Source organism: Podarcis filfolensis (assembly GCF_964270895.1).
Source record: "Podarcis filfolensis genome assembly, chromosome: 14".
Lineage (NCBI taxonomy): Eukaryota > Metazoa > Chordata > Lepidosauria > Squamata > Lacertidae > Podarcis > Podarcis filfolensis.
This window is the reverse complement of record NC_139616.1, coordinates 14,196,824-14,222,735: the sequence shown is the minus strand read 5'-3', so window position 1 is coordinate 14,222,735 and position 25,912 is coordinate 14,196,824. Positions and strand designations below refer to the sequence as shown.

The window sequence follows — 25,912 nt, the reverse complement described above, 5'->3', positions numbered from 1 at the left end:
ATGAGCTTTCGTGTGCATGCACACTTCTTCAGATAGAAGTGTGCATGCACACGAAAGCTCATACCAAGAACTAACTTAGTTGGTCTTTAAGGTGCTACTGGAAGGGAAAAAAAAATTTTATTTCTGGCTGTTGGTTTGTGGTGTTTTTCCAACAGAAAGAAGAACATGGTTTCCTTGACAGCATCTCTCATTGCAATGTTTTTTGGTGCTACTCCTTCTTCTGAAACTAAAAAAGGCTGAGGACAGTTGACAACTTTTCATCCTAGGAAAGGTTTTTGTGCATCAAAAAGACAGAAATCCTACATGTTCAGCATTTCCTGGCCTGAAAATACCATGAGGAAAATGACATCTGTTGACACTGTAAACAACTAAAAACTTTGGCAGGATTTGAGTAACGTTTGTAATGTGCTAAAAACTAAGGTAGAAATGGATTATTTAAGAAAAATAGGGAAAATATGTGATGCAATCGAAAAAGGTTGAATATGGAAACCATGGAAGGGTGGAGGGGAGTGTAAGGATTCAGGAAATCCTAAATGCTGATGCTGATGTCTAATGTTTGAATTTAAATGTGTAGTGTAAAACTGAATAAAAAAGATTGTACAAAAAAACCACACCAATTCTCAAGGGGCCAGTTTTGAACTAATGGCCTCTAGTTGCTGACCCCCTTTTGTATGATAGCTTACGAACCCACAATACAAAAATTCCCTATGGAAGCAGAGAATCTGCAATGAAACATGAAACGCCAAGCACAATGCTAAATAGTTTTATTTCTCTTTATTTAAACTTATTAAATATACAGGCTTTTAAAAAAAATAGCACAGAGTCTTCTGTAACTAATATAATTATCTTATATATTATTAGAGAGGGTCATAGATTATTGCGTTGCATGAGAATAAGCAGGCTTTGGTTCTTGCTGCCTCGAGGAGAGGAGGGGGACAGCCGTTGAGGGTGGAGGACTGACTACACAGTGGCCTGTAGAGGGCAGCACGGCAGCTGGAGCCCACACTGAATCGTGCATTCCGGAAAACTGGGCACGCTGTAAAATTTCAGATGTTTCTTCAGGGCGCTTTTCTTGAGCATCAGTATCTCTCTGGGCAATTGGGAAAGGAGTTTCTCGCTGGTGCAAGATCCGCTCTTCCCGGGGACCTCCAAGCCCATGGCCTTTGGGTGGCTCGCTTCCCAAAAGCCAGCTGTTGGCACACTGAGGGAGCGGGCTGTCTTCTTCTTGTTTTGAACAGAGAACGAGGGCACTTTGTGGTTGGTGGGGCTCAGGCTGCCTTCTGCGAAGCAGTCGTCCAAATGGGGATCCTCAGGCACGGCGACATTTTCACCGAACAACCACGGAGAAGGGCTCAGAGAGCCTCTTCGAGGCTGCACAGTTATTTTACACGGGGACATTTTGCTTTCTTCTTCCTCTAAGTCAAAAAAGGGAGCAGCACCTATTGATTTTGAAATGGGGCTGGTTATCACGTTGGGAACTTGAACCCCTTCCTCTGAGATGGCGACAGGTTTGGGCGTATGATGCATGTTTAAGACTTGCACCGCAGCCTGTTGGATGAGGGTCCAGTCTCGTCGGATGTCTTCTCGGGTTGTAAACTGAGACGTCACAGTGAACCGAATGATGAACTTGTCGTGAACCGTTGCCGGAATAACAAAGAGCTTCCCCGATTTGTTCAGATCTTTTAAGACCTTTTCTGTCATCCAGTTAGGGCCCTGTTTTCAAAAGATATTGTGATAAACTATGTACAAATTGTTTTCAAAGTAATAATATAATCATAATTTATTATTTATTCCCCAGCCACTCTGGGTGGCTCCTGACAGAATATTAAAAACACAATAAACCACCAAACATTAAAAACTTCCCCAAACAGGGCTGCCTTCAGATGTCTTCTAAAAGTCAAATAGTTGTTTATTTCCTTGACATCTGATGGGAGGGCGTTCCACAGGGCGGGCGCCACCACTGAGAAGGCCCTCTGCCTGGTTCCCTGTGACCTCACTTCTCGCAGGGAGGGAACCACCAGAAGGTCCTTGGTGCTGGACCTCAGTTTCTGGGCTGAATGATGGGGGTGGAGATGCTCCTTTAGGTATACTGGGCCGAGGCCATTGAGGGCTTTAAAGGTCAGCACCAAAGAGAGAGGCCATGCAACTGAATGCACCAATTCCCATCACAGCCTTTGATTAACCCAGGAATCTGGACCAACACAAGTGAAGTCAGGTCTGTGAACTTATGCTTTTTCCTATTAAAAGATGACTTGGTGGAGGGTGTGGATGCATGACAGAAGTTATACTTGAAGTGGATAAATTAGCGGATTTTTCTCCCTCACCCATAGCAACTAGGATGGGGAAACAGCCAGTAACTTAGACTATATCTGCACTGAGGGATAGGAAGCAGCCTTGTTAATGGCCTGGCTATATTCCACCCCCCTTCAGCCTTTCATTGGAGATCTGATGTATACTAGAGATGCTCACAGTGATTCATTCTCTCCTACGCTCTTTCTTCATAGCTGTTTTTTGGGGGGGTGAAGTGGGTTGTTTTAAATTCTATAGGGGGAACTTTTGCTCTTACCTTTAAACGAAACACAACAAGTCCAAGGTGTCTCTTAGCAGGGATTTCAAACAGGGGATCACTTCTAACCAGTGACTCAAAATATTTGGCCATCTCGGTGCCCTACAGTTTCCAAAAAAGCATAAGCAATTATTGTTTTACAATGATTTTATTAAATCTTCCAAATTATTACATAACTCCAATCTTAGGTATTGGCTTGTTTATTTTTTACACATTTTCTTCTTGACTTCCTGCCCCCTCCTTCCTTGATTTTTTAAATTCCCCCTTAATATCTGCATTAACACACATCTACATTTATTTTTTAAGCCCGCAAAATCCATTTTCTACATTCTTCCATTGCTCCTATCTCAAATCCTGCATGTGATTTCATATGAGAATTATAGTTTGATAGGTATAATCCACCAACGGCCTCCATTCTTCTATTAAAAAAATCACCATTTTGTCCTCTTATTTTAGCATAAGCAATTATCATTTCCAACAGAGCAGTGCAAAGTCATAGGATGCAGAATTAAAATGAAAACACAATCTTTCCCAGAACCAACAAGACGTCCCTGACCACCCTCAAAGCTTTAAGCAATTAACATTTTAACATGCAGAACGGCTGGAGAAACTTTGGGGTACCTACTCACCATTGGCACTTAAAAACTGTGCCTGGCTGCTGGCTAGCAAGCTTGCTTTCCTATCCGACTCATTAGCCAAAGTTCTGCATATTACACAAAGTTGCCAACAAAGATGTACATAGAACCATAGAGTTGTAGAGCTGGAAGTGACCACAAGGGTCATCTAGTCCAACCCACTGCAATGCAGGAATCATTTGCCCAACGTGGGGCTCAAACCTACAACCCTGAGATTAAGAGTCCCATGCTCTACCAACTGAGCTAGCCCAGCTGGATATATTGTTAGGAGAAATTCATACAAAACCGCCAAATCCGCTCCACTTCCCAGTGGGGAGGACTTGCGGTGGATCGCGTGGCCACCCACTCCCCACCGGGGTCGGGGGACTTTGTCCCCTGTTCCCTGGGGGATCCTGGCCACGTCAGAGCCCGGCCAGCCAATCGGCGGTGAGCCTTTGGGCTCTTGTGTATACCTGAAGGAGCATCTCCACCCCCATCGTTTAGCCCGGACACTGAGGTCCAGCGCCGAGGGACTTCTGGCGGTTCCCTCATTGCGAGAAGCAAAGCTACAGGGAACCAGGCAGAGGGCCTTCTTGGTAGTGGCACCTGCCCTGTGGAACGCCCTCCCATCAGATGTCAAAGAGATAAACAACTACCTGACATTCAGAAGACTTCTGAAGGCAGCCCTGTTCAGGGAAGTTTTTAATATGTAACGCTGTACTGTTTTTAACACTTGATTGGGAGCCGCCCAGAGTGGCTGGGGAAACTCAGCCAGATGGGCAGGGTATAAATAATAAATTATTATTATTATTATTATTATTATTATTATTATTATTATTATTATGGCGGCTAGGCATTGTTTGACCTTGTGTGGGGGAGGGGAGGTGTGGCCATCACCTGCCCCTCCATGCTTAAAGGTATTCCATTAAAGGAACCCGGGGGTGTTGATCTAGTCTGAAGCCCGGCTGGGGGGCTAGGGCCTTGACACGACCCCGACGGGAACACCGGGGGAGCTTGAGTTGGTTTGCATCGACAGGGCTCCCCCTACCGGTGGCTTACCCTTACTGGACTTCCTGCACAATGGGCAGGAGTCAGATATAGTCAGGTCCAATCAATGCCTAAGCCAATACCGCTCACATTCTGTAATTCAATAAAGTTGTGGCCAAAATTTGCCCAATAACATAAACCTAATATCTGTGTCCTTGTGTGAGTTATTTCCAACGAGGGGGTGGCTGCAGGGTCTCGATTTTCATTAGAACTGCACTTAAGAGTGGGGGAAATTAGAAACCAAAATTGACAGATTCGCCCTTGCCCAGTCACACATGTACACCTCCAGTTCACCTACATGTCTGACGTGGTCTTGAAGCTTCTTGACACCAAACGAGCGGATCACAAACCACAGCTTCAGAGAACGAAACCTTCGGCTCAGTGGGATTTGCCAGTGCTGAAAATCAAACAACAGTCAGAGGTCAGCTAGGAGGAAAAGGTGGAGAAGGGTTGGATGCCGAAACCTGCCAAGGGCATGAAAGCCACATATCTGGGATCTCATTCTACTTATCGATGGGGAGCAACTGTACCTTGGCAATAAAGAAAGCTCATGCATCTGTCTGCGTTTCCGAGAATACACTCCTGCAGCCTTCCCAAACCTGTTGCCCTCCAGCTGTTTTGGACTATAGTTCCCATCAGCCACAGTCTGCATTTTGTGTGCATCCAAACAGAGACGAGATGCCACAAGGCCTCATTTGAGTTAGAATTAAACAGAGACCGGGCGCAGTAATCTCTTCTAGTATCCCTCCAGTAAATAAAGAATGAATAAAAAGTGGTGCCTCCTTCTGAGATCTACAGATGAAGGGTGGTGTAAAAATTTTTAATAAATCTACAGTGGTACCTCAGGTTAAGTACTTAATTCGTTCCGGAGGTCCGTACTTAACCTGAAACTGTTCTTAACCTGAAACACCACTTTAGCTAATGGGGCCTCCTGCTGCTGCCACGCCACCGGAGCACAATTTCTGTTCTCATCCTGAAGCAAAGTTCTTAACCTGAAGCACTATTTCTGGGTTAGCGGAGTCTGTAACTTGAAGCGTATGTAACCTGAAGCGTATGTAACCTGAGGTACCACTGTATATATATCAGGCAAATAAGTAAATATCCCCCTCATGACTGAATAACTGGAGAATTCACCACTAGTTGTAATAGGGCAAAGGTCTTCCTAGCCACAGGGCATGCCCTCCAAACACATTTGAGCCCAGCCCTTCTTGTTTCAGAAGCCAAGTTCCCATATGTGCTATACATTTCAAGCACTAGGATACCATTTTAAACAGCTATGGCTTCTCCATCCCCAAAAAAGAATCTAGGAACTGTGGTTTATTAATGGTTTTTGTTAGGAGATCCCCTATTCCCCTCCCAGAGGTGCAGTGCTCAGGGCAGTTCAACAATCAATTCCTCTTCCCAAGAGTGCAACTCTCTGAGGGGAATAAGGATCTTCTAACAACTCCCAGCACCCTTAGGTAAAGGTAAAGGGACCCCTGACCATTAGGTCCAGTCGTTGATGACTCTGGGGTTGTGGCACTCATCTCGCTTTATTGGCCGAGGGAGCCGGCGTACAGCTTCCGGGTCATGTGGCCAGCATGGCTAAGCCGCTTCTGGTGAACCAGAGCAGCGCATGGAAACGCTGTTTACCTTCCCGCCAGAGCGGTACCTATTTATCTACTTGCACTTCGACGTGCTTTCAAACTGCTAGGTTGGCAGGAGCAGGGACCGAGCAACAGGAGCTCACCCCGTCACGGGGATTCAAACCGCCGACCTTCTGATCAGCAAGCCCTAGGCTCTGTGGTTTAACCCACAGCGCCACCCACTCTCAGCACCCTTAACAAATGACAATTCCCAGGATAATTTGATGGGAGTCATATGTCACATACTAATATGTGACATATATAAGACTAATGTGAGACTAATATGTCTTCCAAAGCATCTACTCTATTCCGAACTTAAAAATGGAATGTGTAATGCTGTTGGTCAACAAAAGAGTTTTAAAGACTCTCTCAAGGCAAAAAAAAAAAAAAGTAGTATAAACACTGATAACTGGGAAACACCGGCTCCAGTTGGAGAACAGCCTTTACCAAAGGTGTCATGGATTTTGAAGATGCTCAAACTCAGGACGAAAGGGAGAAATGAGCTAAGAGGAAGGCACATTTGGCAAACCCTCACTGTGATCAACTCCCACCTGGAAACCTATGTCCCCACTGTGGAAGGATGTGTGGATCCAGAATTGGCCTCCACAGCCACTTACGGACTTACTGTTCATGGAAGACAATCTTACTCGGCTACGAGGGATCACCAAAGAAGAAGAAGACTAATATGTAAGAACTACTACTACTACTACTACTAAATTTTATTTATACCCCGCCCTCCCCAGCCAAGACCAGGCTCAGAGCGGCTAACAACCAATAATAAAAACAAGTTGATTAAAATATAATTTAAAAAACAAGATTAAAATACAACATTAAAACATTAGGATGCAGCCTCTTCACTGGAGGAGAAAGGAAAAAGAAAGAGGGGGAGGGAATCAAACTGATTCTAAGCCAAAGGCCAGGCGGAACAACTCTGTCTTACAGGCCCTGCGGAAAGAAATTAGATCCCGCAGAGCGTTCCACCAGGCTGGAGCCAGTGTTGAGAAGGCCCTGGCTCTGGTTGAGGCTAATCTAACTCCCTTAGGGCCCGGGACCTCTAGGGTGTTGCTATTTATGGACCTTAAGGTTAATACTGATGGTGATGATGTATGTTTTGCCTAAGGAGGTAAATAATTTTGGGGGATTTCTCATGGGAGAAAAGATAAAGGAGGAGAGAATCAACCCCCCTACTGCTATTTTGCAAACAAACACAGAAATCTGGTGTCTGGTCTACAACAGCCCCCTTTTGCATTCAGTTTACTCACCATGAAGTCCGTGGCTGACCCCGTGTTGGGATGTCTGAGGTAGATGGGATTAACACTGAAGGTTTGCTGCAGCTTGTTTTTATCCTTGATCCTATACAAATGGGGACCAGGGGGGAATAATTGGTCATTGGGGGGAATTGCAGAGACTTAGAATTTCACATGTGTGCACGCTTTGAGCCTCACACTCACCAGAACGCTGTGCAGTCGAAGTGAACCATCATCCATTTGGAAGGGTTGAAGGTAAAAGAATCTGCATATTCTATTCCAGTCAAAAATGTTCTGAATTCTGGGCAGAGGAACGCTGTCCCAGCATAGGCAGCATCGACATGAAGCCAGAGTCCCTCTTTAGAGCCTAAAGAGTAATTGAAGGTGGTGTTTGAGAAGGTATAGAGATGTACTGAATGTTCGCTGTCTGCCCTTGCACTAGCAGATGACCGAATTTAAAGGCTGCACAACAATGAGATCTAATGCAACAATTGCACTAGTGGAAGCTTGTTGCGCAACAGCTGATTCCTGCGCAACAGTTGATTTCTGTGCAATAGCTGATACTTGCGCAAGCTGTTGCGTTGCCATATAATCGAGAATCAGAGATTTGCTTGGGGTAAGGGTTGGTCACCATCTAAGACTTGCTATAACGGTCCCTTTTGAGAAGTATTGAGACTACTTACATATGGGTCCCAACTCCAAAAGGCTGTCAAAAGCACAGACTCCAGTTGTTCCAAGAGTTGCACAAACCTAGACAAAAACAGGGAGTTGTCAAGAAAGCACAGCAGAACATCCAAAAACACCAGAGACACGAATTTATTGGTCAACAAAATGTCCGCTCGCAGGATGGAGACAAGTCGGCCATCAGTTTTCAGGGAGTTGAAGGCAATAAGGAGGAAACATCATTGCTCATGGGGTGACCCATGGCAGCTGCTGAGAAAACAGGTTTTGCAAGTGTTAGAAAAACCTGCACAATTGTTTTAACCAGAGATGGAAAGAATGGCTGGATATGTTCTAAACAATGTCAGGGCTTCCATAACCTTCAACTCTGAAAAGCAAGTGTCACCTGTCTTTCTTCAACCATAGTTTTATGCTCCTTAAAGAAGTTGCTGTTCTAGCTGTCTGTCTGTCTGTCTGTCTGTCTGTCTGTCTGTCTGTCTGTCTATCTGTCTATCTGTCTATCTGTCTATCTGTCTATCTATCTGGTCCAGTATCTTATTCTGGTCCAATATCTATCTGGTCCAATATCTATCTGGTCCAATATCTTATTCCCAGATGCCTCTGGGAAAACCTCCTGCAGAAACCAAGCACAAGAGCATTCTCCTTTCCAGAAACTGGCACTTAGAAGCAATACTTCAACCAAGGAAGTAGAGGAGAACCATCAAGGCCAGTAGCCTTCCAAGTATATAGAGAACAAAACTTACAAAGATGGGCACCAGGCCACGGCTTCTGTCTTCTTCAATGGCTTTTTTCAAGGTTTCTCCTCTCAAGGAAAAATTTTCATCCACAGGAAGAAACCTCATCTTCACGAGGGAAATTAAACCCGCCTTTTCTACTGAGGAGTGAGCCTGAGAAGACAAGCAAGGAGATTCCAGGGACTCAAGTGCTGGTAATGTTGGTCAAGAGGAGCCCATACTACAAGAAGATTTAGTCAATACAATTACAATTAAGTTTGGCTGAAGGCCTGAGCAGATTTGTCCTCGGTGCATATATTCAGCCCATATATTTTAAAGGATAGGTGTTGTTCGGTCCCAGCTCCTGCCAACCTAGCAGTTTGAAAGCACGCCAAAAAGTGCAAGTAGATAAATAGGTACCACCCCGGCAGGAAGGTAAACGGCGTTTCCGTGTGCTGCTCTGGTTTCGCCAGAAGCGGCTTAGTCATGCTCGCCACATGACCCGGAAAAACTGTCTGTGGACAAACGTTGGCTCCCTCGGCCTATACAGCGAGATGAGCACCGCAACCCCAGAGTCGTTCATGACTGGGCTTAACTGTCAGGGGTCCTTTACCTTTACCTTTATGCATCCTTCTTTTTCCAAAACTGACACCCCTATACACGCAGGCCTTCATCAAAAACACGGGGCACTTCCAGACCGTTGATAATTTTGAGTGGCATCCAAACAGCTAAATTCATTTTGCACGATCAGAGTTGATCAGGAAGTCATGCACAATAAAACCCACTTCCCCTACAGATCAGACTTTTTAATGATGAGGAACATGTGGGTTAAGTCATGGATGCAAGGTGATTTAACCTCCTTGCAAACAAATCAGAATGACTGCCCACTGCTTCGAGTCCTACCCTCTGGCGTAGCAGAAAACAATTTTGCTCCATCTTCTGTGTAGCAGCGCTGTACATATTTGAAGGTGGCTATCATAACATAAAAAATTCCTTTTATCCAGGCTAATTATACAGAAGTGCCTGGCGTGCTCTGGTCCATGGGGTCACGAAGAGTCGGACACGACTAAACGACTAAACAACAACAACAACAATTATACCCAACTCCTTCAACCATTCCTCATAAGGCTTGGTTTCTAGACCATTTATCATTTTGGTCATCTTCTGCACATATTACCAATATACTTCTTAAACTGTGGTGCCTAGAACTGGGGTCAACAACTCTCCGCACCCTTAACAAACTACAGTTCCCAGGATGTTTGGTAGGACACCATGGCTGTTTAAAATGTATAGCCCAGGTGGGGCCTAACTCATATACATGCAGACACACTCTCTCATTTACCTGATCTGAGGCATAAGCAATGAGACGAGAGTTCAGAGCAGAATCATCTGCACCTGGCTCAGACTCCTTCATTTCCAGAATTTTATTCTTCCTTGCAGCCAACAGAGCAACCAAGGTTGATTCACTAACTGTGCTCTGCAGAAAGAAACAAAGAAACAAACCCTCTTTGTTATTAACAGCAACCTATATCACAAGCACACAAAGGTATATAGGAAGCTCTCTTATATACCCAGGTCTAGACTGTTCTAGACTCTCACTATTTTATGAGTGCGATTCAATCACAAACTGGTATATTCAGTCTACACAATTAAAGTGGATTTGGCACCTTTGCCCCATTAACTCAAGTTTCGATGAGGAAATGCACTGCAAAAGTGTTGAATAGCAATTGCTCGACCTCAGAGGTGGGGAACCTTTTTCAGCCTGAGGATCATATTGACTTTTGGGCAGCGGCGGAGTAAGCCGATTGGGAGCCTGGATAGGAACGGGTGCCCCGTGCCCAGGGGTGGGGCGAGCTGGAGCAGGACACTCCATGGGGCCTCAGAGGAGTCTGCCTGCCTCCTCCCACCCAGCCGCCCTACAGCTGAGGGGGAGGCGGTGGGTGGACCATTTGGGGCAGCACAGAGCCCGCTGGCACCCAAGCCACTGCGTCACTCCCAGGAGAAACACGTGGCTCAGGTGCGCTGCAGGCCCCGCAGTGAGTGCTGCCCAGCAATTTGTCACCCCCCTCAGTGGTGACACCCGGGGTGACCCACCCCACCACACACACACCCTTCCTCTGCCCCGGCTTCTGAGTAGCCTTCCCAGGCCACATGGCAATGGCGACTGGGGCCAGAGGCCAAAGCAGATCATTTATCGCCTGTCCAGTTATTATTGAATAAAAGGTAAAGGGACCCCTGACCATTAGGTCCAGTCGTGGCCGACTCTGGGGTTGCGGCGCTCATCTCGCTTTATTGGCCGAGGGAGCCGGCGTACAGCTTCCGGGTCATGTGGCCAACATGACTAAGCCACTTCTGGCAAACCAGAGAAGGCACAGAAACGCCGTTTAACTTCCCACTGAAGCAGTACCTATTTATCTACCTATACTTTGATGTGCTTTCAAACTGCTAGGTTGGCAGGAGCAGGGACCGAGCAACGGGAGCTCACCCCGTCACGGGGATTTGAACCGCCAACCTTCTGATCAGCAAGCCCTAGGCTCTGTGGTTTAACCCACAGTGCCACCTGCATCCCTATTATTGAATAGGACGTTCCTATTTTCACCAGAGAAATGTTAGAGGCTAGGAGCCCCCCCCCCTCATGCTCCCTGAGCCCCTCCTCCTCTGCTCTGGGAGGCTGGGTAAAGCATAGAGGCTCCTCTGGGTGCTTCAGCAGAGCTCCTTGCCAAGGGTGCAAGCAGTGTCGGATTTATGTATAAGCTAAACAAGCTATAGCTTAGGGCCACACTCTCTTGGGGGCCCCAAAAAAATTTAAAGGGAAAAAACCTGGATGTACATTTCCAAAATAAGATAAAAAACAAATAAAATAAAACCTACATACAGCAACTGGTGGCGCTGTGACCTTCTGTGACCTGCTCTGGTTCGCCAGAAGCAGTTTAGTCATGCTGGCCACATGACCCGGAAGTTGTACGCCGGCTCCCTCGGCCAATAAAGTGAAATGAGCGCCGCAACCCCAGAGTCGGCCACGACTGGAATTAATGGTCAGGGATCCCTTTACCTTTACTTACATACAGCAACAGTATTTTGTGTTGTGTAGGCTCCGATGATGTAAGTAATGGGCCCGGCCTGCTAGCCTGCTCCCTAAAATATCACTGGTTTGCTCATTTCTATATATAGGGTCCCGACATTCCGCATGGACTGGTTGCATGGTAACAAGTGCAAATGGCTTTAGATACCTATTAGGTCCATAAATTACCATACAGCATATATTCAGCACAGGAAACAGTAACAATTTGTTGTTGACAAAGGACAGCTGGGGCCCCATTACCTTCAGTAGCTTAGGGTCTCATCCAACCTAAATCTGGCCCTGGGTGCAAGGGAGCCTAGGTTCACCGCTGTCTAGAAGTGATACAGGTCAGGCTATTTAGCTCAGCTAAAGCTTTCTGAATAACAGCTGACTGAGGTTTTTCTTGCCATCTACATCCTAGCCATCTCCTTTTTTAAACTGTAAATTATCAGGGATTGAACCTGTGACTTTCCACAGGCAGAGCCTGTGCTGTGTCTCTGAGCTACGGGCTCCTTCCGCTAGAAAACTATACCTTGCTGTTTTAATCTACAAACCGCTAATTCATTTTGTCCCCACTGCAGGTTGCAATCTACGAATCATTTCATCATAGGCCAGTGGTGACACCTACTGTTTGCTCTAAGAAATGATATTGATCTCTCTCATTTATAATAATGCTTCTTTTTAGAAAAGACTATTTATGTATGTGACCACGGCTGTGCGGATGTTGTTGGTCCAGAGATGGAAAGAAGATAAAGTCCCTACCAGAGAAGAATGGCAGATCAAGTTGGTTGATTATGCTGAAATGGCTAAAATGACTGGAAGAATCAGAAATCAGGGAGACCAAAATTTTAATAAGGAATGGGGAAATTTATAATTTATCTTAAAAACCATTGTAAACAGTTAAAATCATTAGTAGGATTGGAATAACAGTTGCAGTTTAATGGTGAATTTTGGACACAATGGAGAGGTAAAAGATTTGGATTATTATAAAAGATGCAGGAGGAAATGACTAACAATAGGACCCACAAAGAGGAGGAGGGAAGCCCAAGAGATTCTGTGGAATCTTTTTTCTATGTTGTATGTTGGATATGTGACTGTAAAACTTTAATCTGAAAAACCAAATGAATATATAATAATGCTTCTTTTTTGTTTGAGGCGTGTCACAAACTATTCCCCACGTCCAGAAAAGACGGTAGAACAAGAATAGGGAAATGATGTCTATGGCCATACTGTTAAAATTCCTGCTCCATGACTGCAGTCATGGGATTGTTGTCTATCACATGACGGTATATGTTTTGACTCCACAGAGTGGGAAGTGACGGAGGCAGGATGTTTGTGTTACTGTGTTCCGTGAAGTGGGACTATTGTCCTTTGTTCTTTCTCTTTGCTGTCTGATGCTAGAGAGAGAGGGAGCCATGTTGCAGTGCTCTGTGTGTGTTTATATGTAAATAAAGTAGATTAGCCAAAATGCTGAGTTGCTGAGCTCTGTTATGTAAGCTGCGCAAACTCTGCGGATCCCTAAGTGTGCCAGTGTCAGTTGGCATCAGTCGCTGTGGTGTTCGGGCTGAAGAAAGCTTTTGAAGCTCCCGAACGATCAGGAGGGAGAGAACATGCCAGTCGGGCATGTGTCTCTACCAGGGTCCTACTCGAGTGTAGGCCGAGCTCCTGACACATAGTACCCTTAACATGCTCGATCTTGTCTGATCTCAGAAGTTAAGCAGGGTCAGGCCTGGTTAGTACTTGGATGGGAGACCACTGTGGAATACTGGATGCCGTAGGCTTAAAAAAAAAGAGTAGGGAAATGGTGGCCCTTCAGATGTTGATGAACTCGCATCATCACTGATCATTGGTCATGCTAGCTGTGGCTGATGGGAGCTTTGGGGTTCCCCAGGCTCCCCAACTTTTGCACTAGAAGTTCTGAGCATGTTCAGACTAAAACCAAGGAAAACACACAGCCCTCCTGAGCTACTTACCTGCAGGATACCTCCGCCCCTGCTGTCCGGATGATGATGCAAGAAGAAATTTGGGAGACCTAACATTTGAGCCAACCAGTCCATCACGTTCATTTCCAGTTCCGTGCAAGCTGGGCTGGATGCCTGCAAGTGTGAAAGAGATACAGGGTGAGGAAAAGGATCTCTTTTTATTGGGTCAAAGCCTACCAATGAACGAATATGCATTGTGTAGGGAATGGGAAGCTGCTAGACTTGCAGCCTACTCGTGAGTAGGGATGCTTGAATCTCTCTGTTTCAGCTTCCCATTTTTTCCACTCTTAAGTTCAGCCCTTAACATTCCCACAGCAGCTTGTGGCTTGTTTGAAATCCCTGTGAAAACTCATCATCATCATCATTTTAATGCAAATTCTCCTGGCATGCACATCTTTGTATGCAAGTTTTCTTCCCATGCATATTTCTGCAAAGCAATTTCCCTTAATATGATGGGTTGTGGCTTTTTTTGCAAATTTGTGATTTTATATGCGTTTTGTTTAGCTGGAAAATTGCATTGTCACATTTGGAGAAGTGCAAATTTTAAAGCATCCATCTATGATTTTTTCTTATCTTCATTAAGATTTAATTGTATTAGTTTATGCAATTTATTTAGATTTCTGCTTTTCTTCTTTCTTTTCTTTTCTTTTTCTTTTCTTCTTTTGTTCATTGTAACCTTTTAAAATCTTTTTTCTTCCGGGTTGGCGCCTCCGGCAATGGCGGAGCTCCTCCGATCGGGAGGAACTTGCTCCGTGAAAAGCAGGGTCTGACCGCCACGGCGAAGGCGGAGACCCATAGAAATCACAGGCGGGAGAAGCCTGTGAACCTGGGATTCGGCTGGCACCTTTTGCGCCTCCCCTACTCACGGGGAAACCCTGTTTTGGGGATCCGGAGCGACGTGGGGTGAGTGGCGCGGTGCTTTGAATCGACTGCTTATTTCACGGAGTGAAGCCGCATTGCTGCTGCCGGAGAGCGCTGACTTTTTCCTGTGGACAATTGGATTTTAAACAACTACCCGTGAGTAGAACGGAAAATTGGATTTCTAAATACTTTAATTTGGCATTGAAGCAGGAAGGTTCTAAACAGGAAGTCCGCCTTCCGCTTTTGTAAATAGATTGAAGCAAAGACGCTACAAGCTAAAGTCTCTGAAAGTTTTTGACAAAGGATTAAATTTCCATCGGACAAAAATATAAAACCCCCTTGGAAGCAGGAGAAGAGCGGGGAAGTTCTGGACTTAGTGAGCCTGCAGGAGAGAGTGAAAATCAAATTACCACTGCTCTGAACCTGGAAAAGGGCTGCCAGATGACGTTTGGGGAATGTTCATTGACAGAACGGATTTGACAGCTAAAATAAGAAAGATACTGTTTCCATTGTCCTCTTTTGCGTTTAAAAAAGGAGGAAAAAGTAACTGAAAATTGAAACTATTTTTATTTGTTCGAGTCGTGTTTGAAAGAATTGATACAAGTGGAGACTGTTTCCCTCTAGAGGGAGCATGTGAAACTGTTACAGGAATGTAACAGGGAGATCTCCAGCTGCAAGATAAGGATTCTGAGAACCAGAGATTGACCTTGGATCATTCAAAATGTTGATAGGAGAAGCTATTGTGACTGTATTATATAAGATAAACTACTCGCTGGAACAGCTTCATAAAAAGACAGATGACACGATTTTTAAAATTGACAACTTGGAACAGAAAGTGACTAATTTGAGTGAAAAAGTGAGCACCAACACAGAAACAATTCAGGACTTGGCACAGGAACATACCTTGGCAGGACAAATGGTGGAGGAAAAGGAGAAAGTTGCTGTTGTGAAACCTAAAGTAGTACAAGCAGGATCCTCAATTTTCCAGAAGCAAATTGAGGATTATAAATTGAGGTTTTCCATGATTGAACCTAGCAAAAGTCAGATCTTGAGGATTGGATCCCGGCTTGGGAAGAAGGAAAGTTGGAAAGATCCCTTTATCCAGGGATTGACTGACTGTTGGGACATGGACCTGGGTTTGGAGGAGCTTGAAGTTTTGGGGGCCTCTAGATTTGGAGGAATCCTGAAATATATCCTGAAATTCTTTATGGACTCTAGTTTTAACTATGGAAATGTGGCTGAACTATCCAGAAGGAATAAAAGTATTGCTAGGTTGGAGGTTTCCCGAGATTTGCTCCCGAGCATCAAAGAATATGAAGAAGATCCGCAGAAGGGACTTGGAAAAGATTTAAGAGCCTCGGACATAAGATCTCCAGGTTGATGGACTATATGGAACTGACGGAAAGGACTGGCAGAATCCGAAACCAGGGAGAGGAGACGGTGGAAGAACACTGGAAAATTTAAAGTGTATATTTAGAAATATTGTAAAAGTAATGACTGTTAGAAAAATGGTGGAATGATATTTTATGGATTTAGAAGAAATGCTACGAGAAGCTAAGTACATATAAGTAATTTAGTCTTAATGGGAAATAAGGCTTATATGTTATTTATAATATGATAGAAAATAAAGATGAAAAGAATTTGCTGAAACAAGTACTAGAAGTGGGATACAAAAAGGGAGGTGTGAGGAAGTCGAGGAAACAAGGGAATGAAGGATAGAGTATGGAAAAGGAGGGATGTTTTTAAATTGTTTTTGTTTTGCTTTATTCATGTGTTTAGTTTAATGGGTTTAGGTTGGGTTTGTATTGTTTATATACTGTACTGTATTGCTTTTGCTTTTCTTCTCTTTTGTTTTTTTGTTTTTTCTTGTCTTTTTCTTTCTTTCTTCTCCTTTTTTGTAACTTTTAAAAGCAATAAATATTATTTTTTTAAAAAAATCTTTCTTCTTTTCACGTTTAAAAGTTTTGATTTGCATGTATTTGCAATATAACTCAATAATAATAAAAAAAGCATCAGGGCCTTTCAGTATGCATATCAGAGCAAATTAGATAAAATTGCGTTAAAATGAAAACTACTGGATTTCTTCCCCAACCCTATCTTACAGAAGTATTCTGTTAAAACACTTTGCATGACTGCCCTCTAGTGTTAACATCATGTACTAGTATGGTAGAGTAAATCTGTAAGAAGCTGTTTTGCCTAAGCAAATAAGCACTTTAAAAATAATAATAATAATATGTTTTTAATAAGATTTTCCATAAGTAACAAGTATCACTGAAGGCTGGCTTTAATTGGGGGGGGGGGGGCTGCCAGTGAGTGGTTCAGCCCAGTTAGGAACTGACCCTGAATCATTTTCCCAAAGTGCTTCTGCATAGGTAATGAATTTGGGAGGATTTGTATTAGACGGATGGCCTGGGTTGCGGAGGATAGTAATTTGGGGAAATAAATTAATTTAATATGACTTTACCTAGAGGTGATTTAGGGATAAGGAATGGGGGTATCAAATCAAAAATGTTTATTCGGCTTTACGCCCATCATGAAACACAACACAACCAAACAAATCAAAACAAATCAAATCAAATAAAACAGCGGACTCGTACAAGCCACAAGTAGTATAACACAGTTCACAACTCACAAGGACAGATATTAGCCATTCATAAGAAAAGTTTAAGATTAAGATTAAAAATTTTAGGCACTACACTAAAATCAATATCTGATGTCATTATAGAAAATTCTTATAACTATCAATAATCAACTAACATTCCATTCCGTCTCTTGTACGAGAGGACGGCTGTTAGGAATTTAGCAACCTGTAGGGTAATATAAGGGACCACATCTTGAAGAACCCAGGCAAGCTGTAGGTAACAAAAATGGAACTGAATTGATTGATTTTGAGCAGGGTCATGTTAAGAAATCATTTTCTAACATCGTAGCACAAACATTTCTTTCAATATCCAACTCCCACAATATTATTATTATTATTATTATTATTATTATTATTATTATTATTATTATTATTATTATACCTCCCTTCATAAGAAGATCTCAGGGCGGTTCACAGAATAAAATGCAGGATAAAAAGGTAAAGGTAAAGGACCCCTGAAAGCTAAGTCTAGTCGCAGATGACTCTGGGGTTGTGGCACTCATCTCGCTTTACAGGCTTAGGGAGCCGGCGTTTGTCCGCAGACAACTTTCCGGATCATGTGGCCAGCATGACTAAAGTAAACCGCTTCTGGCGCAATGAGACACCGTGATGGAATCCAGAGCGCACGGAAATGCCATTTACCTTCCCACCGGAGCGGTACCTATTTATCTACTTGCACCGGTGTGCTTTCGAATTGCTAGGTTGGCAGGAGCCGGGACAGAGCAACGGGAGCTCACCCTGTTACGGGGATTCAAACCGCCAACCTTCTGATCAGCAAGCCCAAGAGGGACAGTGCCACCCACAGCACCACCCGCATCCCTTTTGCCGATGTTGCACAATGGTCTCAGCTGATAACGCTGCTGATCTGAGCTGCCTTCCCTCGCACTGAGGGAGACCAGGACAGCTGATCGCTACCTTCCCCTGGCCCCGAGGTGGAGCAACTTTTCTCAGTCAGCAGGAAAGAAGAAGCAGCCACAGTGGACATGCATTTTCGCTGGCTGCCCCCGCTGACAGTGGTTTGATGCACCCCCCCATCCCTTCCCATTCAAACCATGTGGTGGAAGTGACTTCGCTTCCTCTCCTCCCCCCACCCATCCGATCTCTGCAGCTGCGCCTTCCCTCATCCCCACGCCTGATCTCCAATTCGCGGTATTTCACTGCTGATATATCACGATGTCAAAAACCAGATATCGCTCAGCCCTAGTGCCGTACCTTGGAAGTCAAACAGAATCCATTCCAGAAGTCTATTCGACTTTGGAAACCAAAGTGCGGCTTCTGATTGGCTGCAAGAAGCTCATGCAGCCAATCAGAAGCCGGGGAAGCGCTATCGGACATTCAGGTTCCAAAGAACGTTCGCAAACAGGAACACTCGCTTTTATGTTTGTGGTGTTCGGGAGCCAAAACGTCTGCGTACCAAGGCATTTGGGATCCAAGGTATGACTGTACACCTAAAATCCTTTGCTTATTAGGAGCTATTCCACATTTTGTTCAAAAAATTGCTTTGCAGAGGTAACTACCATAGAGTTATCAAAAATTTAAACAGTAGGGGGTCCATGACTTGGCTTTTGATAAATAGGGGGTCCTCAGTAATTAGCTAATTGGGAACCACTGCTGTAGAATATCAATCAGCCAAAGGCATGGTTGAAGAGAAGACAATATCTCAGAGAGGCAATGATATTATAATGCCAGCCATGTACATAGGTAGTTAAACATAACAAATGTTGATATAATAAATGTATATTTAAAAGGTTAATCATGTACAAAGTCTTTCAGCAGTCAACATCCATGATTTTGTTGAGCAGCATCAATTCAACATGAAAACTCCCAAGAAAAGCGGTGTCATTTACCCAGGTAAATCCCAAGCAATTAATGGCGTCTGCCAGCATGTCGCCCAGGAGTGAAGGCCAGGAGGTGAGAGCCGGAAAGTAGGCATGCATGTGTGGACTCTGCCAATGGACAACCTGGGTTAAAAACAAGAGTTGGGAAGTTGATGAGAGGGTGAGAAAGGGTTTATTACTGCAGAAAACAAGTGAAAAGGAGCAAAAGGTTACCTTAACTTGCCCTCCAACATTTCTCACATGAAAATAAAATAATAATAATAATAATAATAATAATAATAATAATAATAATAATAATAAATTATTTATACCCCGCCCATATGTCTAGGTTTCCCCAGCCACTCTGGGTGGCTCCCAACAGAAGAAGAAGAAGAAGAAGAAGAAGAAGAAGAAGAAGAAGAAGAAGAAGAAGAAGAAACATCAAACATTAAAAACTTCCCTAAACAGTGCTGCTTTCAGATGTCTTCTAAAAGTCAGATAGTTGTTTATTTCCTTGACATCTGCTGGGAGGGTGTTCCACAGGGCGGGTGCCACCACTGAGAAGGCCCTCTGCCTGGTTCCCTATAACCTCACTTCTCTCAGTGAGGGAACCACCAGAAGGCCCTTGACACTAGACCTCAGTGTCCGGGCTGAACAATGGGGATGGAGACGCTCCTTCAGGTATATCCTGAAGGAACACCCTATTAATTTTACTATTTATACCTCGCCCATCTAACTGGGTAGCCCCAGACACTCTAAGCAGCTTTCAGGAAATATAAAGATACATGAGGACATTCCGGGGTCAAATCAGAAACCATTATGGCTTCTGCAAATCCAGGACTGTCCCTGGAAAATAGGGACACTTGGAGGGCCTAAAGCAGAGAGCCGCACCTGCAAATGCCCTCTCTGTTGTTTCTAGTGATGTTCTATCTTCTGCACAATTAAAAGGATGCATGTGGAACCTACAGCTTAGTTCCATGTCGCTCTTGGATGCTTTTCAAAGCTCCCCGCCTACTCTGCAAACTCCACCCACTTTGGCTTTGGCCCTGCCCACTTTGGGCTGCGGCTTCACCCACCACTGTCATGCAGATTGCTCCCCTGCGGGAAAAGTGGGGCTTGGCAGGTGATAGGGGAAGATGTCTACCCCGGAATTCTGGAATTAAAGGCACAAGATCTTCAACTACACTAGGTTGTTAGACCGCAAAGGGGGGAGGACTGCAGTCCTCGCCGAGTGCATCTCAGATCTGATGGAAGCATCTGTGCATATTTTTTTTAATGTCAAAGGAAATAGAAGAATGTGGGACTGGTAGATAAATGTCTCACTAAAGCAAAACCATTTATCTCAACGAAACATGCCCGTTAAGAGGAAATGGAAACCCATCCATAAAGAGGAAGCGATACAGATTTTCAAAGAAGAAAGCCATCACAGTACAGTTTTCTTCTTGTTTATATTCATTATTTATCATGTGTCGGCAGGAATATGCAGCTGACCCATACGGGGATCGAATCTGCAACCTTGCCATTATACAGAATGCATTTGTTAATTTTGCAGCTACTGCTATCATTCATCACAAAAATAATAGCTATTGAGCATTGATACCACACTTTTCAAATGCTCAAAATGCTTCATGTACCTTACCCAAAAAACCCCTACAAGGTAGGACAGCATTATCTCCATATTGCAAATGCCAGAGTCTGACAGATTATTAGATTAATAATAATAATAATAATAATAATAATAATAATAATAATAATAATACAGTGGTACCTCGGGTTAAGTACTTAATTTGTTCCAGAGGTCCGTACTTAACCTGAAACTGTTCTTAACCTGAAGCACCACTTTAGCTAATGGGGCCTCCCACTGCTGCCGCGCCGCCACCGCACGATTTCTGTTCTCATCCTGAAGCAAAGTTCTAAGTCTGAAGCAGTATTTCTGGGTTAGCAGAGTCTGTAACCTGAAGCGTATGTAACCTGAAGCGTATGTAACCTGAGGTACCACTGTAATAATAATAATAATAATAATAATAATAATAATAATAATAATAATTTAATTTGTATACCACCCTTCATCCACAGATCTCAGGGTGGTTCACTACATAAAAACCACAAAAAACATAGTAAATATAAGAACCAATAACCCCTCCTGCCACAACTTATTTAAAAGGACATCGGATGTCAACCTGTGAAAGGCCTGGTTGTAGAGGAATGTTTTTGCCTGGCACCTAAAGGTGAAAGCGCCAGACAAATCTCCATGGGGAGAGCATTCCACAAATGGGGAGCCACTGCAGAGAAGGCCCCGTTTACTTAAGAACCTCCACTAAATTTGTAACCCAGGTTAGACTTCATTTAGAGAACTTCCAGCCCTGTCCCTCTGAAAACCAGGAGTTTAAAGAACCTACACTCACATTGCAATACAAATTTAAAACCAAAGTACCTCATAAAACTGCGAGCCAGCAAAGCAACCATAATAGTAAACATGATCAGCATACAGTTCATTGAGAACAGTAAGATATAATAAAAACTATGGAGACTCCAGTAGCATCAGAAATGCAGCAGACCATGAAGATCTTCATTCAAGAAAAAGCAGCTGGAAGCACATAGGCAGAGCAAGGCAAACTTTTTCAGCAAGGGGCCAGTCCACTGTCCCTCAGACCTTGTGGGGGGCCGGACTCTATGGGGGGGGATGAACAAATTCCTATGCCCTACAAATAACCCAGAGATGCATTTTAAATAAAAGCACACATTCTACTCATTTAAAATCACACTGATTCCTGGACGATCTGTGTGCCAGATTTAGAAGGTGACTGGGCCTTAGTTTGCCTACCCATGCTCTAAGGGGTGTGTGGCTGGGGGGGAATCATATTGTGAGTCTCTGTCTCCTCCTCTTTATGCCAATGGTGGTGGTATCCTCTCCTTTCCCTGACCCCCAATTGCTTTTTGTTGGGGGTTTTGCTGCTGCTTTGGAACTGGTAGTTTAGATCTCCTCTGCTTCACATTTTATTTTTTTCTTTTGTCGCTGCTTCAGAGGTCCTCCACCTCCTCCCTCCCTAGCTTGCTCTAAAAAGGGAGGAGATGAGGAGTCTTACCAAGTGGGCAGGAGGGTTGGCGAAGCAGCCGGGTTGCCAGCCACGTTGGCCGGCAGCAGCTGAAGGCACCCCACCCTGCAACCCTTGGCCCAGGGCAAATGATGATGATTTATACCTTGCCCTCCCCAGCCAAAACCAGGCTCAGAGCGGCTAACATCAAATGTATAACACATTATCATTAAATCAGGCAATCATTTAAAAGAGTGGTGCCTGCTCTAGTGATCTCCCGCTTGGACTACTGCAATGTGCTCTACGTGGGGCAACCTTTGAAGGTGACCTGGAAACTGCAATTAATCCAGAATGCAGCAGCTAGACTGATGACTGGGGGCGGCCGCCGGGACCATATAACACCGGTCCTGAGAGATCTGCATTGGCTCCCAGTACGTTTCCGAGCACAATTCAAAGTGTTGGTGCTGACCTTTAAAGCCCTAAACGGCCTCAGCCCAGTATACCTGAAGGAGCGTCTCCACCCCCATCACTCAGCCCGGACACTGACGTTCAGCGCCGAGGGTCTTCTGGCGGTTCCCTCATTGTGAGGTTACAGGGAACCAGGCAGAGGGCCTTCTCGGTAGTGGCACCCGCCCTGTGGAATGCCCCCCCCCATTCGATATCAAGTAAATAAGCAGCTATCCTATTTTTAAAAGACATCTGAGGGCAGCCCTGTTTAGGGAAATTTTTCATATTTAATGCTGTATTGTTTTTAACACTCGATTGGGAGCCGCCCATAATGGCTGGGGAAACTCAGGGTATGAATAACAAATTATTATAATATTATTATTATTAAATGCTCACCAGGCCCAACTGTTTGTGCTGAACTTATATGAGCCTGTGACAAAAATTGGGAGGATGCTTTCATGCAAGTTCTTATGAAAGGGGAGAGATGCCCCGTTTGCCCTTCCTTTAGGAACAGTCTTCCAAACAGGTCCTTAGAATTGGGTCTCAAGAAAGGACTTGTGTAGGGGATGAAAGCAGGGCACACCTGCTGTTGCATCTCACTAGAAGTCCTTACCCCAGGCATGATGATCTTCTCAATGTCTTTAAAGATGTTGTCCCAGCTTTCTGGCTCGAAAGGTGCGCTGTCTGGCAGCTGCTCTCTCATGTAACCAGGCTGCACATCAGGAGACACCCGTCTCTCCCTAAGGCTGGTCAGGTACTGGCAAATGTAGTCCACCATCTCTTTTCCTGGAAGAAGAAGGAGTTGTGAACTCTTGAGACAGCTTTTCCTATCGATTTCGGGGTCAGTTCACCCCAGATGCTCATCACCACGGTATCAAAATAACGACTTGCATGGGTGAATCAGCCACTACCAATTAATCACCACAAACAGAGATTTCTTTCGATGTCGCCTGATGTCAACTTCGCAGTTTTTGATGGAGCCAGAGCTCTCACAATGCTGTTCTAGAAGCCATGAAACCAGGGAGGTTTTAAGCCTGCAATCCTTACACCTGCTTACTAGGGTGTAAGTTTACTCCTGAGGACCGCATTGCAATCTTACGTGTCCTTATCTATCAATAAAATTGATTGAACGAAAGGATTGCCAATTAAGGAGGAATGGCTTGTGAAACTGATGGAATATGCTGAAACGGCAAAATTGACTGCCAAATTAATAAGAGGACATAACAATAAAGTGTTTAAGTAGGACTGGAAATCACTGATGGAATATCTGTCAAATTATCACCAATATATGAAGTCACAAGCAGGATTTGAAAAATGAGCAGTGGGTTACTGAAAGATTTGATGCTAGTGGGGTTTAGATAATAAAAATATGTGTGTTATAAAACAGCTGATAAAAAAAGAGTAAAGAACAAACATCAGGAAAGGAGGGGTGAGGGAAGTCAAGAAGAAATGTTACATGTAAAAAAAGGGGGGTAGGACAAGTGCTCTGAAATATAGTTGGAGACTTAATAAAAATGATATGGGGGGGAATTAAATTGGTTTAACACAGTGGTGCTTCCGAAGAAACATACATGCGAAAAGCTTGTAAAGGAGGGATGAGGAACTGATGGTCTTCCAGATGTTACTGAACTTCAGGTCCCATTGTCCCTGACCACTGCCAATGTTGGCTGGGGCTGATGGGAGTTGGAGTCCAAGGCTGCAGTCCTCTACACATTTATCCGTAAGCCCTGTGGAACTCACTGGGACTTGCTTCTGAGTGGACCTGTCCCACAGCACTTGACCACATTTCGTGTACTGGTAATCCGACTGAATGGAGCACTTTTTCTTATTAGGAATAGCAGATTTTGTTTCACCTTTCTTTATTTTATAGCATGTATGTATGCATGCATGCATGCATGTATGTATAATTAGACAGATAGATGCAGATGGATGAATGGATAGATAATGTTTTCATAGCATTTTTGTCAAAATCACAAAATGATGCACAATGTAAAAACAAAATTACAATAAAAATCCGAGCTTGTTCTAGAAATCATAATAATGGATTGCATCCAATGTTCTGCTAAGAGGAGACCACTGAAATTAATGGACGCAACCAGCTTAAGTCACATGAACATAATAATAATAATAATAATAATAATAATAATAATAATAATAATGTGACAAAACAACAACAACCGTAAACATAATCAACAACAGCAACGTAAGCACCATTTGAGTTTATAAAGTACTATTCTAACCCAGTGGGAATTCCAGCAAGACTTCATCCATTTACTCACCTCTCTGTCTGTATTCCTCTTGGTCCATGATTCTGCTTTCTTAAGGAAGCTCTTCTTCCAAACTGAGTTGTGGTGTGAGCGGGTAAGAGGGTTGCAGACACCTCTGCCTTTTCTCAACTGATGCCCATCCGCTCTCCATCCCTTTTTATACCCTCCTTTATCTGCCAGCCATGGTAGATTGCACGTCAGCAAGTTATTAGGAAATGATGACTCTCTGCCTAACTGCTGCTCCCCTGCTTCGCTCCAAGAATACCTTTGATGTCTAGCATCCTTCTCTTGAGTAAATTAGGGACTTTATTAATATTTTCAATGCAACAGGAAACAAAGATGACTACGATAGGTTGCCCAACAAGGGTAGTACCAGCAACAGTGACGGAAGGAAGAGGTACACACACACACACACACACAGAGAGAGAGAGAGAGAGAGAGAGAGAGAGAGAGAGAGAGAGAGAGAGAGAGAGATTTAATTTGCACCAGGCTAAATATTTGGAACTGAGTGAGTTCTTCATTGGGGAAATTCCTCAGACGCAATACAGTACTCTGTTGTTTTGAATTCAACCAAAGCTCATTGCAGAGGCCAAGCCAAAATAACATCCAACGGATCAGGACACGGGTGGCACTGTGGTCTAAACCACCAAGCCTCTTGGGCTTGCCGATCAGAAGGTTGGCGGTTCGAATCCCTGCGACAGGGTGAGCTCCTGTTGCTCTGTACCAGTTCCTGCCAACCTAGCAGTTTAAAAGCATGCCAGTGCAAGTAGATAAATAGGTACTGCTGCGGCGGGAAGGTAAACGGCATTTCTGTGCACTCTGGTTTCCATCACTGTGTTTCGTTGCACCAGAAGCGTTTTAGTCCTGCTGGCCACATGACCCAGAAAGCTGTCTGTGGACAAACGCCGGCTCCCTCAGCCTGAAAGCGAGATGAGCGCCACACCCGATAGTCGCCTTTGACTGGACTTAACTGTCCAGGGGTCCTTTACCTTTACCTTTTTTACCATAGATCAGTAATAATAATAATAATAATAATAATAATAATAATAATAATAATAAATTATATCCCGCCCTCCCCAGCCGAAGCCGGGCTCAGAGCAACTAACAACAGTAAAATAATACAGCATTCTAAAATCGTTTCTTTATAAAATCAGTTCAAATCAAATTGATGGCAACCATTGGGCTAGAGTTCTGTGAAGAATTACCCTCTTCCCTCCCTGAATCACTTGAAAATGGCTAAGGGTACCCTGGCCCTCCTATAGCTCAATACCTTAAGGACTGCCTCTCCTCACAGAAACCCACCAGGAT

The 25,912-nt window shown here is 44.1% G+C and overlaps 1 protein-coding gene across 1 annotated transcript; it reads right to left on the bottom strand.

Moving 5' to 3' along the window:
* Nucleotides 1–747: 747 nt before the first annotated feature.
* Nucleotides 748–24,860, bottom strand: HDC (histidine decarboxylase). The gene is made up of 12 exons (XM_083586562.1): nucleotides 24,617–24,860; nucleotides 22,951–23,123; nucleotides 18,886–18,999; nucleotides 13,528–13,650; nucleotides 9,836–9,970; nucleotides 8,524–8,667; nucleotides 7,783–7,849; nucleotides 7,304–7,466; nucleotides 7,115–7,205; nucleotides 4,526–4,624; nucleotides 2,567–2,668; nucleotides 748–1,713 (listed from the first exon to the last, which is right to left on the bottom strand). The coding sequence occupies exons 1-12, from the start codon at nucleotides 24,642–24,644 to the stop codon at nucleotides 961–963; spliced, it is 1,992 nt and encodes a 663-aa protein (XP_083442688.1). The 5' UTR covers nucleotides 24,645–24,860; the 3' UTR covers nucleotides 748–960.
* Between the last annotated feature and the right edge of the window lie 1,052 nt (nucleotides 24,861–25,912).